Source organism: Panthera tigris, chromosome D1 (assembly GCF_018350195.1).
Source record: "Panthera tigris isolate Pti1 chromosome D1, P.tigris_Pti1_mat1.1, whole genome shotgun sequence".
In the NCBI taxonomy this organism is placed as follows: Eukaryota; Metazoa; Chordata; class Mammalia; order Carnivora; family Felidae; genus Panthera; species Panthera tigris.
In genome coordinates this window covers 23,239,599-23,254,955 of record NC_056669.1, presented here as the reverse complement: position 1 = coordinate 23,254,955, position 15,357 = coordinate 23,239,599, and the positions used below count along the sequence as shown (strand labels likewise).

At 53.7% G+C, this 15,357-nt stretch overlaps 1 protein-coding gene and 1 long non-coding RNA gene across 6 annotated transcripts in view; one reads left to right on the top strand and one right to left on the bottom strand.

Annotated features, from left to right (window-relative positions):
* KIRREL3 (kirre like nephrin family adhesion molecule 3) overlaps positions 1-10,615 on the top strand; it is a 546,659-nt gene extending 536,044 nt beyond the window's left edge. For 2 of the 3 annotated variants that reach the window (XM_042959076.1, XM_042959078.1), the window contains exons 13-17: positions 879-914; positions 4,396-4,503; positions 6,031-6,140; positions 9,513-9,599; positions 10,157-10,615. In XM_042959076.1, the coding sequence (XP_042815010.1) occupies positions 879-914; positions 4,396-4,503; positions 6,031-6,140; positions 9,513-9,599; positions 10,157-10,600 (785 nt within the window). In that variant the 3' untranslated portion in view covers positions 10,601-10,615. The remainder of the gene's footprint in view (positions 1-878; positions 915-4,395; positions 4,504-6,030; positions 6,141-9,512; positions 9,600-10,156) is intronic. The other variant, XM_042959077.1, reaches the window with a different exon arrangement.
* Positions 6,203-10,673, bottom strand: LOC122231325. 3 transcript variants are annotated; one of them, XR_006208514.1, is made up of 4 exons: positions 10,595-10,673; positions 9,478-9,593; positions 6,972-9,205; positions 6,203-6,382 (listed from the first exon to the last, which is right to left on the bottom strand). It is a non-coding gene; the product is annotated as an uncharacterized LOC122231325 (long non-coding RNA). The 3 variants fall into 3 exon arrangements; XR_006208515.1 differs by lacking the exon at positions 10,595-10,673 and adding an exon at positions 10,189-10,261; XR_006208513.1 differs by lacking the exon at positions 10,595-10,673 and having other exon boundaries at positions 9,478-9,937.
* Positions 10,674-15,357: the final 4,684 nt, after the last annotated feature.

The window sequence follows — 15,357 nt, the reverse complement described above, 5'->3', positions numbered from 1 at the left end:
CCCATCAGAGGGCAGCGCTGGGCAGGAGGGCTCAGACCTGCTGGGTGCGTGAGAGGGAAGAGGAGAAGGGGGAGGAACAAGGCTCACCCCACTGTGGCCCCATGTACAGACTGCCCAGCTCCTGGTCAGGGAGATGCTGAGAACTCCAGTGTCTGCTCTAAGGTCTCATGTGGACGAGAGGGTGGGAGCCTCAGAGGGGCGCGGCAGCACGGTTCCCAGAAGCTCAGCGGACGACTGGTCCTGGGACGGGCGGCACGTCTTGCCCCTTTGCCAGGGGACTCGGTCTGTGGCAGACAGGACGGTCCAGGGTCCTCGGCCCTGGTGGTGTCTGACTCCTCCAAGATGAAGGCTCACCCACAGGCTGTCAGGCCCCGGCAAGAGTTTCTGGGCCCAGCAGGTGGTCTCAGCTGGACCCTCTGGACCTCAGCGCTACCCTGTGGATCAATGTCTCCCTACACCTCTTCACTAATAGGTGCTGCTTTGCATAATGCTTTGCACATAATTTGCATACTATCATCTACACATCATCCTAAACCCTCCCAGCGCCCCCTCCCCGTTGCTTGCCCTCCATGTCTTCCCCTCAGTGCCCCCACCTCCATGCCCTCCCCTTAGTGTTCAAACCCCAACCTCTCCAGACACTCCCACCCTCCCAAGCTTAACTTCTCTCTCTGGTCCCTCCCCCGCTCTGGAGTCTCTTCTAAGTCAGTCTGAAAGAACTCCAAGTTCAGTTCAGTTAGCTTGGGTCTGTGGGATGGTCCCGGAACCGTGAGAGAGGAGGGAGCCCCTCATCCCAATCCCCACCAGATGGCCGGCCCCAGTCCCACCCCACCCTGGCCAGCCAGGCCCTGGCTGTGGACGCTTGCTTTATTTCCAAACAGGTTCGGAAATGAAGTCGGGAGCCGGGCTGGAAGCAGGTACGGAAGGAGACATGAGAGCTCCCTGGGCGGGGAGGAAGGGACCTCTGGGCTAGTGGGGGAGGGGCCCTAAAAGGGGGAGGGAGGCCTGCGCAGGCCACTAACTTCTCTGCCCTCCCCCCGCTTCCAGGCTTTAGTGCAGCCAGAGCAGGGAGAGGGGTTCCCAGCCAGCTTGGGTCCACGGACTCCAGAGACCTGTCCCCTCTGTCACTGCCACCAGAGCCCAAAGGCTCCTCGCAGCCCAAGACACCGGTTCTTGCCCCTCCTCCTCTGTCCCTCCCATCCCTTCTCTTCTTGGAAGCCCCACTCCTCCCCTCTCGGGTCAGCTCGCCCCCAGGCCTGGCCTCCCTCTGTGTCCAGGCTCTCCCTGACTCTTCCTGCTTCTCAACATCATCACCAGCTTGGCCGTGCTTCCCAGGATGCCAGGGCCTCCCAGCACCTTGGCTGCATAATCCATGCTAATCCATGCTTTCCGCTCAGCTGCCTCTGCCCCCCTTCCCCAACACCGCTCCCCATGGAATTGTCATCGCACCCACCCTGCTGAGGCTGCTGGGCAGTGCCTCCCTCTCTAGGCTCCCAGCAGCAAAGCGGTCATCGGGCTCCCAGGATTCAGTGGCTCTGTCTTGGGAACCCACAGGAGGACCATTGCCCCGACTGTCCAAGCGGGAACCCAAAAGGAGAATCAGGGCATTGCAAGCCAGACTCCACGGGGCCCGACAAAGACCATAAGGAAGATGTGGGGGGTCCTCTGCCACATGGACCCTGAAGGAGCTAGGCCCTGCCAGTTCCTTCATCAGACTCCTTGTGGGGCCCACACACCCTCCCCTTTGGGCGGACATGCCCCTTTAAGAGCATCAGCCCTGGCACAGGCCAACTCCCAGGCAGCACAGTAGAGCTCCTGCTGTATTCTCCCTGTCACCCCTCAGAGCCACTCCCAGAGCTGGAGGTGGTGTCGCCTTCCTGTCTCCATTTCACCTGTGTCTGTTCACACTCATCTGCAGTCCCTGACACCCTCCTTCATGGCAGAGTCCAGTCCCCCTCCTTGGAAGGAGGAGAGGCTGAGCAGGCCTCCCCTCCCTCCAGGCCCTCTCCAGGGGACATCTGAGAAGTAAAACCTGCACAGGTGGCCTAGAGCAGACCTCAGGGAGCCAGGCAAGGAGAAAATACACAAGCGGGTTGCACAGGGAATGCCACCCCGGTGGTCCCCCCGTTCCCAGCAGACTCTCTCTCTCTCTCTCTCTCTCTCTCTCTCTCTGCCCCTGCCTGCCCACTCAGGAACAGTTCTCCAGATAAGTCGGTGCCTTCCCAGCTGTTAACAAGTCGAGGAAAGGTGGCCTCACAGGATGCCAGAGTCAAAAGTCACCTTAGATACCATTCATTGCCTGGTTCTCTAGTTTTATGGGAGAATATTGAGGTATGGAGAGCTTCAGGAACTTTTCATGGTCATCCTTTGGCTCTGAGCTCGTCTGAGACAAGACTCCAGTTTTTCCAAGGAGACTCACTAGGAATCGAGGAGGAACTAAATCAAACGCAAATTAATAAAAGTCAAAAGTACAGAACCAATGAGCTTTCCTTTCCTAAAAGAATTAAAACCTGGAGATAGAATCATCTTATTTGCCCAAAGCAAGCTCATGGGTCTGAGTTCTACTGAGCTCTGGTCCCCTCTTCTACTTCTGAGTGTTGAGCCCAACCCAAACACTTCCCATTTTTCATCCCTGAGTGTTCTCCACATCCACCTTCTCCTGTCCCCTCCCCTGTCACTCTAACAGCGATCTCAGCCACCAAGAGGCAGCTGATGAGTGCACTACTGTGCATAACCCTGGGGTGGAAGGAGAGTACCAGCATCATTACCAATACTGCCATCCCCAGGCACCTGCTCCCCCTGGGGGGAAGACACCCGCCACCGCCCCCCAGCTGCATCCAGAGGCCGGAGCTTGAGGGCTTCTTCCTCTCTTCCTCGCTTTAAAGCAAACAACAGCAATGAGAGGCTAACCCCCAGCCCAAGACAAATCCCTAGACGTCCTGCAGTCATCCACACTGACGATGTGGGACAGGTTAGGGGACAGGGAGGCTCTAAAAGGACTTTTCTTCTCATCTAAGGTTCTGACCTGCTACATTTCTTCCCATACAGAAACAGGAGAAAATACTTGAATAGACCTGGAGCCAGGCTCAGTTCCAAGGCCTTTACCTGCATTCACTCATCTAATGTTTATTTATTTCTTGAGAGAGAGACAGAGACAGAGCGAGAGTAAGGGAGGGGCAGAGAGAGAGGGAAACACAGAATCCAAAGCAGGCTCCAGGCTCAGCTGTCAGCTCAGAGCCCGATGCAGGGCTCGAACTCGCGGACCACAGGATCATGACCTGAGCTGAAGTTGGCCACTTAACTGACTGAGCCACCCAGGCGCCCCTGCATTCACTCATCTAAACCCCATAACAACCCCCTGAGTTGGGTACTATAATTATCCCATTTTAGAGAAAAGAGAGGTGAAGTAAGTTTCTCAGAAGAAGTGATGGAGTCTGGGCTGTACCAAGCACGTGAACTTTAGAGGATGCTGTGTGATACAGCAGACAGAGCTAGGTAGGGAGCAAGAGGAAGCCTGGATTTGCCCTGACTCTAGCTGTGTGTCCTTGACCAAGTCAAGTGACTTCTCTGGACCTCAGTGTTTCCATCTACAAATGGGAGGCTTGGACTCAGCAGGCTGTAAGGTCTCCCTGCCCCCGCATTTTCTAATTCTATTCCCAGTGGACTCTTCAGGGCTCCAAATCCTGTGCTCCGGCCCATATGCAACCACAGAAGGACCAGGGCTATCTGGAACACCCCTCCCCCCATACCTGCCCCTCCCCTTCTGCATCTCTACAGGGCTAGGGCGCTAGACTGCGAAAGAAACTCAGTAGGGAGTGAGGGCTTGCCTAGCTGGAGGCTTCTCTCCCGGAGGGCTGCCTAGATGCCCAGAGCACTGGCCCGGGAGGACTGGGGGGTGGGGAGGTTCGAGGAAAAGGATAGTTTCTCCTTAGAGAGGTGGGAGGGGGGAGATGCGATCCCATGCACCCCCCCCCAACCCCCTCCACCCCGGCACCTAAGACTTGGGCCTCTGGCGGCTACTACCCTGATGCCCAGCAGGCCCTGCAGCCACTTCCCTACAAAGTATTCCTGGTTTAGTACAGAGGGAAGCTAAAGAGTACCCAGCCTTGCTTCTCATCTCCGGGTAGCCCTCCCCACCCCGCCCCGCCCCGCCCCATGTCTGCTTGCCTCCCTCCCCACCCGCCCCTGCTCTTGCCCTCCCCCTATCCTCCCACCCCTCCTCCACCCTGAGTCCCGCTGGAGCTGACCCCTGTTGGACTCGGCCTATGCCCACCCAAGCCCTCAAGGCACTGCCCAGGAGGGCCTGAGCGCAGTGGTCCAGGACCCTGGCTAAGGCCCCCTCGGGGAGAGTCGGTTTCCCTGGATTTCTCATCAGCCCCACCTGCTTCTCTCCCACAGAGTCTGTGCCGATGGCCGTCATCATCGGGGTGGCCGTAGGAGCCGGCGTGGCCTTCCTCGTCCTTATGGCAACCATCGTGGCCTTCTGCTGTGCACGCTCCCAGAGAAGTACGGGAGGGACCCCCGGGATCTCAGGGAGGGGGACAGAGAAAAAGGCCAGGCTTAGACTGCCCCGGAGAGCAAGTAAGCAGGAGTGCAATGAGCAGGGGGCCCTAACGGTGCTGTGAGCTGCTGGGGCAGGGATGGGGTCTTTGTTTGCACCTCTGTACGTGCAGTGCTGTGTGTATTGTCTGGCACATGGTGGGCTCTCAGCTGATGCGGAACTGGACCGAACTGGAACTCTGACAAGGCAGTCAGCCAGCACTTTGGATGGAACGCGTGCGGCTGCATAGAAGGCAGAGAAATCTGGGAGGGCGGGGAGGGGGAGAGGTGGTTTGATCTTTGCCCCCTCTGACTTCTGCTAGTCTAACCAGAAAGGCAGGTCACCTACAAATGGGGTTGGGGGGTGCCGGAAAGCATTCGAGGAATCCCTTTGTGAAGATTTTTAAAGGTCTGTAGTCACTAGCAATAAAATTCTGGCACGGGTGCACTCTTGAAGAATCACGTGTGCCTGGAGTTTCACCCCGGCCGTAGCTCTGACGTTTCGTGCGACAGACACACGCGTGGAAGCGTCAGACGGGATGGCTGAGTGGAGGAAAACAGTGGAGACACGGTCTTCTAGCCCTACCTTTTTCTGCCATGTGAGCTTGGGCAAGCCACCATTACTCTAGGCCTCAGTTTCCTCATGTCTAACAGCAAGGGATGACATGGTGTGACATTTGTGGCCCCCCTGGCTCTAATGTTCTATGATTCTAAGGCACAAAATGAACAATCAGAGTAAGCCTACTCCCTCCACCGCTGGGCAGCTCTCATGTACTAGAAGAAAGCTGGATGTCCCCCACGAGGTTTCCTCCACTGCAAATTCCGCAGCCTTGGCCCTCTTGACTTCCCCCAGTGAGGTGGTCCTGGAAGCTCCCTCACCCCCCTCTCAGTGGAAATTACAGGGGAGAATGTTTTAGCAAGAATTTTCTGACAGAGCTCTCCAGACGATTAATGGGCCGCCCCCTCTAGAAGGCGTTAACACCTCCACTGTGAAAACACTGACACAGGAACTGGACCACCCCTTGTGGTCCATGTGATGTTTCCGCTTTGGGCAAGGGGGGTTGGCCCCAGGACCTTGAGGTCCTTTCTACCAGTAAGATTTGTGACTCTCTACATGGAGAGATCAGAGCCTGGTAGAGTAGGCCAGAGAAGACTTCTAGAAGAAGGTGAGAATTGAGAGGGATAAAAAGCACCTAGCTCTGTAAAGCAGACAAATGGATGTGGATGGCGTCTGAAGCCAGGACAACAGCAGCGAGAGGCCGAAATGCATGCAGTAGGGCCAACAGAGGAAGAGAGCTGAGGCCCCAACAGCCCACAGCACGTCCAAACGGGTGTTCTGCTTGGGGGGGGGGGGGGGTGAGGGGAGTCTGAAGCCACTGAGTTCAGGGACTGAAGGGTAAGCCCTGGGGGTAAGCAGGGGCTTAACATCTCAGGCCCTAACACCTGAGGATGAGGACTGAACCTGTCATCTGTCCTTGCCTATTTTACGTCCAGATCTCAAAGGGGTTGTGTCGGCCAAGAATGACATCCGAGTGGAGATTGTCCACAAGGAGCCTGCGTCTGGTCGGGAGGCTGAGGAACACCCTACCATCAAGCAGCTGATGGTGAGAACGCCATCTTATCCCCACCCCACCCCGATCTCGGTGCCCTGAAGGTCCTGGTTCCAGAGGCTTCTTGGTGGCCTGGATGCTCTCCAGAAGTAGAGCATCGGTCAAGATGTGCCCTCCCCCCCCATAATAGGTCAGACACCTACTCTCAGCCAACAATGAGTTGTCGTCTGTCTATTCCATTGCACTTGGTGTTCTGGGAGACTCGAAGATGTAGTCCCAGCTTTCAAAGAACCTGACTATTCGGTAGAGAGACAAGACATATGCATAAATTGCCATAACGTTGTTGTTGCGTAATACATAATTCTTTTTTTTAATTTTTTAAGTGTTTTTATTTATTTTTGAGACAGAGAGAGACAGAGCATGAGCAGGGGAGGGGCAGAGAGAGTGGGAGACACAGAATCCGAAGCCGAGTCCAGGCTCTGAGCTGTTAGTACAGAGTCCGACGCGGGGCTCAAACTCACGGACCACGAGATCATGACCTGAGCCGAAGTCAGACACTCAACCAACTGAGCCACCCAGGCGCAGTATAGAATACATAGGTATTCTATACATAATTCTATACACACATGAATATTATAGATATTTGGTACATGCCCTGCCCCTCCCCCACCCCTTCCCCCCAAAAAGTCTGCAAGAAACGTAGGTTCCTCTTCGGAAACTAGACTGCTTACCAGAAGCAAACTCATAACTTTTCCAGCAAACCTAAGCCTGCCCCTCCTCTTCCTGATTCCCGTTGATAGACGGTAATCCGCCCAGTTATACGAGCAGGAATCTGAAAAGCCGTGCTAGAAAACTCTAGTGCATACTATGTCATGGTTAAAATACCTTGGAGTAGCAGCAGCAGACAAGGGCGTGGAGAGCATGGGCTTCTCTGTGCCTCAGTCTCCTCATCTGTGAAGTGGGGATGAAAGTCATAGAGCACAGGGAGGTGGTGACAGCTGAATGGGTAAACGCAAAAAGGGCTTGGAGCCCAAGGAACACAGTTAAGTGCTCAAGAAACGGGAGCCACCGTGTGGCTCTGAAATCACCCCTTCCCTTATCTGTCTCCACTAGACCGTGAGCAAGCTGCCTGTTCGTCCCTGTGTCTCAGAGCCTCACAGTTCCTGGTAGATGCTCACCGACATTATTGAATCGAACAGACATTTTCCTCACTGGTCTTTTTCTTTCTAATTCTCATTCTCAGGTCCTTTCAACTGCACCTCAAAAAACTGTCTCAAATATGTGCCCTCGTCTCTATCCCACCATCACTTCCCTACTAGGGCCTCATCGTGGCTCCCTGGACTATTACAACGGCTTAGTGGTCTCACCACCTTATTTATTTATTTTTTTTACCACCTGATTCAGCCCACCCTCCAGAGTCCCCCAAAAAGGGTCCTTCTAGAATGCAAATCGGATCCTGTTACTAGCCTGCTTAAAATCCTTCGGTGGCTCCCCGTGTCGACTAGATAAAGTCCGACCACCAAGCATGTCAGCAGGCCCTTCCTTCATCAAGAGGTGGCTGCTGGCCTTTCCAGCCCCATCTTCCTACGAAACGCACCCAGCCCTCCAGACATTCCAAAACGTTGCAGTTCCTGGCCTTTGAGTCTTTTTTACCTTGGAGGCTTTCCACAGGCTCTTCCCTCTGCCTGTTGGTTTTGTCTGTTGAATTTCACACTCTCCTTTGAGAATCAGCTCAAATGTCACCTCTTCCATAATTGTCTGTCCTTGTCCTCCCCTGCGGGAAGAGCCACGCACTTCCTGCTCTCCCCCCAACACTTTGCCTGTTCCTCTTTTATAGTGCATCGTTCTGCTTACGTGTCAGCCCCCCAGTTTTCTCGGAGTCCCACCAAGGGCACGTTCCCAAGTCTTTGCATGTCTCTTTCCTCCAGGCCTAACACAGTGCCTGACGCCTGACATCACAAGAGTGGAAACCAGAGCCTAGATCCGGAGAGGGACGGGGGTCTCCGTAGATGGGTTTCATCAAGGCTGGTGTGGAAGGACCCTGGCCTGTCCTCCATCCCAAACAGGGCCTTAAATTCCCTTCACTTCTGGTTGCCTCAGACTGTCTCTAAAAGAGTGCAGGTTGCTCAGCAGTCACTTAAGAGGGTGTGTGTGGTTGGGTGGGGTGGAGGGGGAGGGACCTGCTGAGGGCTTTGTCCCTAAGCCTCCCGTTGGGGAGACCTTAGTTCCCCGACTCCCTCTACCCCCAGGCCCCTGTATGGCTCTTCTAAGCCTGATGGGAGGCAGGCTTAGAAGTTGAATCTGGGAGGAAAGAACTCTAATCCAGGCAGAAACAGAGCATTGGCTGGAATGAAACAGTATGGAAGCCCTCTGGTTGATTCATGAGGCTCCAGAAAGAGACCAAGAAAGTGAGTCACAAGGAACAAGAAACGTCCCAGCTCAGAGAGTGGGTGGGAGCCTGTCCTAGATCATGTCACGTGCAGAAGGGACGCCGGGGAGGCATCTGTGTGCCACAAAATAAGCATCACTGTGGTTATTCAGATTCATGTACCCACTGTGTGCCAAGCATGCTTCATTCTCCACCTTCAGTCTGTTATTTTAATTTTCAGTCATTTAGAGCTATGCCATTTCATTCATCCATCCAACAGAAACAGGACATTTGTGACGGCCCTACCATATACTGGGCACTGCGCTAGGCATGACAAATCAAGATGATTGCATATGATTCCGTTCCAAAAGCATTCTGGTCAGTGACCACGATACACAAGGTGCTGTACCGGGTGTGCTGGGGACCCAAAGAGAAGCAGGAAGTGATCCTTGCCCCTAGGTTCTTTGGCCTCTGCTAAGAAGATAACCCTTAGGACATTCAAGTCATTGCTATGAATAACAGGTGTGGCCCCTGTTGCCAGCATCTCACAGGTAGTGATGCATTGTGATTCTTTCCAAAAACCTTCATTAAGCCTTCAGTGCCCAGCAGTCGAGGTCCTATAATTATCTACAGATCCAGCTCCCTGATGTGTACACATATATCTTCATGCACCTCAATCTGCGTACGCCTGGCCCACAATTCAGTACATGCTCCATGGATTGAATGGAATCATCCAAGTGAGATGCTCTATCTAGCCCAAGGGAAGAAAGTGTGGTCTTAGCAAACCTCCCCTCCCCCACTCGGCCCCCACCCCTACCCCTACCCCTCCTGTCTGTCTCTCTCTGTCTCTCAAGACGGGGCTTCGGGAACAATGACAACATCTGGAGTCTCCTCCTGCCTCCTTTACCTGCCTTCCATGGGCCAGGCAGCCAGAGGAGGTGGGGAGGGGGAGGCAGAGATGACCAGCCTCTTTTGCGTTCATTTCTCTATCTTTTCCTTGGGGGAAGCAAACGTTTAGCCCACCTCCAATCCACTGAGCGGCCGTTTCTGGGTTGTAGATGGACCGGGGTGAATTCCAACAAGACTCAGTACTGAAGCAGCTGGAGGTCCTCAAAGAGGAGGAGAAGGAGTTTCAGAACCTGAAGGTAAGAATAGTGGCAGGTTAGAAGTCCCAGCTGTGGAAGCCGGTCTTCGGAGCTCCTCCGATGCCCAAGCCTCAGATCCAGACAAACAATGACAGGAAACCGAGAGAGGCCAGAGGTCACCGTGGGGACAGGTGCCTAAGCCAAGACACTCATCTGCCGAAGGAGGCAAGAGAGTTAACGCTGGGGTCCCACTGTTCTCTCCTACAGCTTCCTCACAAACAAAAAAATTTAAACTAAGTATCCATGTTCTGGACAAAAACAAGAAACAGAGTCTGGTTCTCAAATGGCTTTGCACTGCCCTGACATAGTGACACATAGCCAGGGGAGAGAGCCACCGGTTGCATCCTGTTGCCCCTGAACACCTTCCAGCCCCCTCCCCCCCGGGCACCAGGCTGCTCCTTCCAGCAACCCCCCCCCCACCATGTCCCCAGCTGTCCCCTTCCTCCTGTGTCTCCTTCAGCCCTTCCTGTGTAAAAGAGGACTGGCTCAGCCCAGAAAACCCCCCTCACGGTCACTGCCCACCCAGTGACGCCGCTCTCGCTCTGGCCCCCTCCCAGGACCCCACCAACGGCTACTACAGCGTCAACACCTTCAAAGAGCACCACTCGACGCCCACCATCTCGCTAAGCAGCTGCCAGCCGGACCTGCGTCCCGCAGGCAAGCAGCGAGTGCCCACAGGCATGTCCTTCACCAACATCTACAGCACCCTGAGCGGCCAGGGCCGCCTGTACGACTACGGGCAGAGGTTCGTGCTGGGCATGGGCAGCTCGTCCATCGAGCTCTGCGAGCGGGAGTTCCAGAGAGGCTCTCTCAGCGACAGCAGCTCCTTCCTGGACACGCAGTGTGACAGCAGCGTCAGCAGCAGCGGCAAGCAGGACGGCTACGTGCAGTTCGACAAGGCCAGCAAGGCCTCCGCCTCTTCCTCCCACCACTCCCAGTCCTCCTCCCAAAACTCTGACCCCAGCCGACCCCTGCAGCGGAGGATGCAGACTCACGTCTGAGGATCCCAGACCCGGGGCGGGGAAGGGCGGGGGAAGAGGCCGCGCCACCTGCTGGCTCCCCAGAGACTGCGGGGCGGGGGCTGCGCAGAGGACCCCAGAGGCGGCGGCCTCCAGGACAGCCCCCCGCCCCCAGCGCCTCTGACGCCACCCTCCTCCGAAGCCCTGATCAAGCACAAACTCGGGTCCCCAGCTGCAGCGTGCCAGGGGCGGGGGGGGGGGGGGGGGGGGCGTTACATGGTCAGAGGAGTACATTACCAGTACGCTGTGCTCCTTACCGGACACTCTGGTCCCCACCCCTTTCCCGGAGGCCCCTCCCACAGGCTCCAGAGGCAGCTATAACTTTGCTTTAATGAAACTGCCGTCTGCTCTCCGGCCTCCCCTTGAGCTCTATATTGCTGCCCCACAGCCCTACCCCTGTGCCTGTGTTCCTCCACAACCCTGGGGAGAAAGGGGGGTGAAGTGCTTCCCAGCACTCAGCTGCCCCAGAGACCCCAGTGCCCCCAGCTGCTCAGAGCCCAGACCCTGGATGCTGAGAAGTCAGAAAATGGCCCTGGAGCATCTCTCCCACCGCACTGGCCGCGGGCCCACCCCCAATTTGTTCGGTGTTTTGTGTCCATACTCTTGCAGTTCTGTCCTTGGACTTGAGGCCTCTGAACTCTGAGGTGGGACTGGGCCAGTCAGAGACTGGTGTCCTGGGAGGGCGAGGGAGGGGCAAGAGGGAACATGGGAACACTTGGGGAAACTCGCCGGACATGCCCCTTGCCAGGCTGTGCGATTCAGAGCCTCCCCACCCACCCCCGCTTCGTGTACTGCCCTACAGCACAATCAGAGTTAATATAAGCAGTGTGAGAGCTTCTCTGGCCAGGGTTCTTCAAATAGTCATTGGAGAGAGTGTTTCCTGGGCCTTGCGGGGACCAGAGGTCAAGTCTTTAAAATGGTGAGACTCCCCTTCTCAGCTGATGAATCTCCAGGGGCCTCGATCCACACAAGGAACAATGGTCCTGTCTTTAGTAAGACTCCACGGGCAAGAGAGAGTGTATCTACACATCACCCCACCTACTCACCACCTGAAAAGAAATGTTAGGGCCGTTACTCCAACAAATCCATTCTGTCCTTTTGTTCCTATAGAGCCACAGGAAGAAGCCAAGAGCTCAGGGTATGCTCTGGGAACGCACACTTCTTTGCCCTTCTTTGATTCGGTTTTCCCAGATAATGAAAGCAGGTGATGGCTTTGGTTGCACTGGCAATAACACCTACAGCAGGCTCCTCTCCTTGTGGTCGGGTTCAAGCCAGAGGGCGTGCAGACACAGGACCCATGCCATGTTCAGCTCAGAGGCAACGTGGCCATACTGGGCTCTGATGGGGTCATTCGAGGCCTGTCTCTCAGCAATATTCTGCAAGGGAAGCTGCTTCCGTTAGGGGTTCGGGGCAGGAGGCCCTCTTCAAAGAGTCTATGTCACCAAACATCCAAACACTCTGAGATTCCAATACTGTAAGAATGGCCTTGTTTGAATGGAAGGCTGGAGATCGCGATGGCAGACCAGGTCAGATGGAGAGGTATGGGCAAGTTAGAGCGCTGGTTCAGGAGCAGGATCCAAATGGAACTTTGGAAAACCCAGTGTCCCTACGGGGAGAGGTTCCTCTTAGGTTAGACCCTCTTTCTCCAACCTTCCCCGGGTAATCCTTACCCATCATGAGAACCTTCATCTCAAAAGTCTGTGCTTCCCTCCATGCACTGATTCCTTGGATGGCCCCAACCACAGGTTCTCTATATGACTCTCATAGCACCTCCGTCCAGAGGAGTGTTCTGCTTCTTCCATATTTCCTATTGCTTCAAAATTCCCCAGTTCCCTAGATCAGTTCTTTTGCAGCCCCCAAGCCCAAGAGGGTGGAAACTGAGAAGAAATGTCAGTGTACATCCCAGTCCCCATCCTGCTCCTAGTACCATTCTGGCCGCACACAGAGGCCAGGATGTTGGCCCCCGCGTGTTCGAGGTTAACCTTGACAAGCCTTCTTCTTTCCCGGACATGTTATGCCCCTGCCAACAAGAAACAAAGATCTAAAACCAGATGCAAAATGTCATGGTATATAGAAAGAAAATGACTCAACATTAGTCTGTTAATCCTCCCAGCCTTCCTCAACCTGGGTGGCAAATCTACCTGCTAAACTGCACCACACCCACCCCGCCCCTGACCCCTTGCCCCTGTCACACACTCAACCCACAGCTCTCAGAATAAGGTGGAGATACCCATTCTGTCCTGGAACCCCAGGTTAGGACAATAACCGGAAGAATAAGTGAGAAACCTATTCTCCCATAGAACAGGAAGAGCTCTCTCCCTCTTGATCATCAGGTACTCTAGGGTAAGAACACGGACAATCATTGGCAGACAAACAGGGAGCACAGGGGCTGCGTGGTCAAGACTCAGCTATGCAGGGCCCAACCCCACAAGCTCTCTCCAGTGCACAAGTACAGCAAAGAATTGCTGAAGGGCTAGGAGGTCACAAGTCAGGCCTTGGTGAAAGAGAAGAACACAGAAGCCTGGAGCTTCTGGAAAGTTGGGGCCTTGAGAAGGAGCCTAGGCTGCACTCCGTATACCCCTCGGTTGTCCCCAGCCCCCTTTACTTCCTGCTGAAGAGTGAGGCTGCAAGAAACTGGTAAAGGGAGAGCTTAAAAAAAAAGTTTTCAGGCAGAGGGAAGCCCTGAACTCTCCTGTAGGGGATTTCAAATTAACCGAAATGAGTGCTTTACATTTGTAATCATACTTAACCCTGAGAATTCTACACAGGATCATCATTTTACAGACGGGGGAATGAGGCTTCAAGAAGCCAAAAGATTTGCCCAAGGTCACAGGGCTAACAAGCGGCAAAGGTGACATTTAGACACACGTGATTTCCGCTACAAAATGTTTCCATCCGAAGCGCAAACTCAAGGCCACTGTCATCCCAGAATATGATGAAAATGGCCGACGCTAAAGGCCACCTGCTCATTCCTGCTGTGGAAAGGCTAAGCAAGGACGGACCACAGCTCCGTTAGGAAGGTGGGGGGGCGGGGGGGGGGGACCGGCATCCTCCACCTCAAGTCCCCAGGCGACCTGGAAAGACCTCAACTCCTGGGAAACAAAGCTATGCTGTGTATCCAGTCACCCCCCACCCCCACCCCACCCCTACCAAGGCCAGTATCCAGTTTTCTGATAGCTTTAAAATTCATTATTGGCTCCGAGTCCCTGGATGGGAGCCCGGTTTCTAATTCTCAGGCTCGCTATCAGTCTGGAAAGCCCGGGGTCATTTCCAATACTTCTTCAACTTTCATGGAACAGGAAGCACCCTCACGTGGTGAGCTAGAATACCACAGCAAATCCGTTTCTGATGACGCTGATTATAGCAAGTGTTCTTAAGTAATAGGCCTCGAAGCTGCCTTTGCGCTTCCGGAGTGGAGAGGACCCAGGGAAAAGAAAACAAACATGATGTAGTGCTTGGGAAGCTTCTCAGACCTGGAGAAAAGGAGCCAACAGGAATTCATTCCGTCTCTCACTGCCGGCACTGGAGGCATACAGGCAACGCAGGGCGTTTGCTATTATGGAATCAGAGTAGAAATCACAAGGTACACACCCCAAGTTCCGTTAGCTCTGCCCAGGTATCGTGTGTGCGGTTTAGGAGGGCACCAGACAAAAAGACCAAGGGGAGTCCTGCCATTGGTTTATGCTTTAGGAAGCTTCTCCACACGATAAACTTTATTAAAATTGAAGTATACGTATTGAAATAAAAACTGTATTTCCGCATAGATTTTTATTTAAAAGACCACTTGGTGTGCCTATTTAAAGAAACATTTTAGACGTGAGAATCACTGATAAAGAGCTCTCACTCCGATGGTTACTTCTCCTTAACAGTAAGGCTCCAATCGTCTTTTCCCCAACCCCCTATGTCTCAATCTTCCTAACTAGGTCATAAACTGGGGGAAATGAGAAAATTTCAAGCGAGTCTTCTTTCTAAAAATAAAGATTTGTTTCCCTGGATGCATACATTTTTGTCATAAGGAGAGGAGGATCATCCCTTCTCTCTCTAACTGCTATTCCTCCTGGGTCCATCTCCCCGCTCCTCTCTAATGGCGAAGTCTTTGACATACACTAAAAGCTTTCATTATTACAGGCCCCGTAGGTTGTTAGGATCTTGGGGTTTTTTGTGTTTTTTTGGGTTTTTTTTAGCTCCTACCCGGCCCTCGTCTTTAAATGGCCTTTTGTGAATATACGCCATTCACAAGCTACATGGTTGAATTGTGGTCTACATCCCTGTGCCACTCCATGTTCCCAGAGCTCCTCTCTGGAACAATCTACTCAGCCCACCCCCGGGTCTGGGACATCCTCAACCCCGGAGCTTCCCGATCAGGGAGCCCGAGCTATGCAAAGGAATCTCCTTCCACTGCTTTTTTTTTTTTTTTTTTTTAATTTAAATCCAAGGTAGTTAACGTATGGTGTAATAATGATTTCAGGAATAGAATTTAGTGATTCCTCACTTACATATAACACCCAGTGCTCATCCCAGCAAGTGTCTTCCTTAATGCCCCTTGCCCATCTAGCCCATGCCCCTACCCACCTCCCCTCCAGCAACCCTCATTTTGTTCTCTGTATTTAAGAATCTCTTATGGCTTGTCTCCCTCTCTGTTTTTATATTAGTTTTGCTTCCCTTCCCTTATGTGCATCTGTTTTGTATCTTAAATTCCACATATGACTGAAGTCATATGATATTTGTCTTTCTCTGAC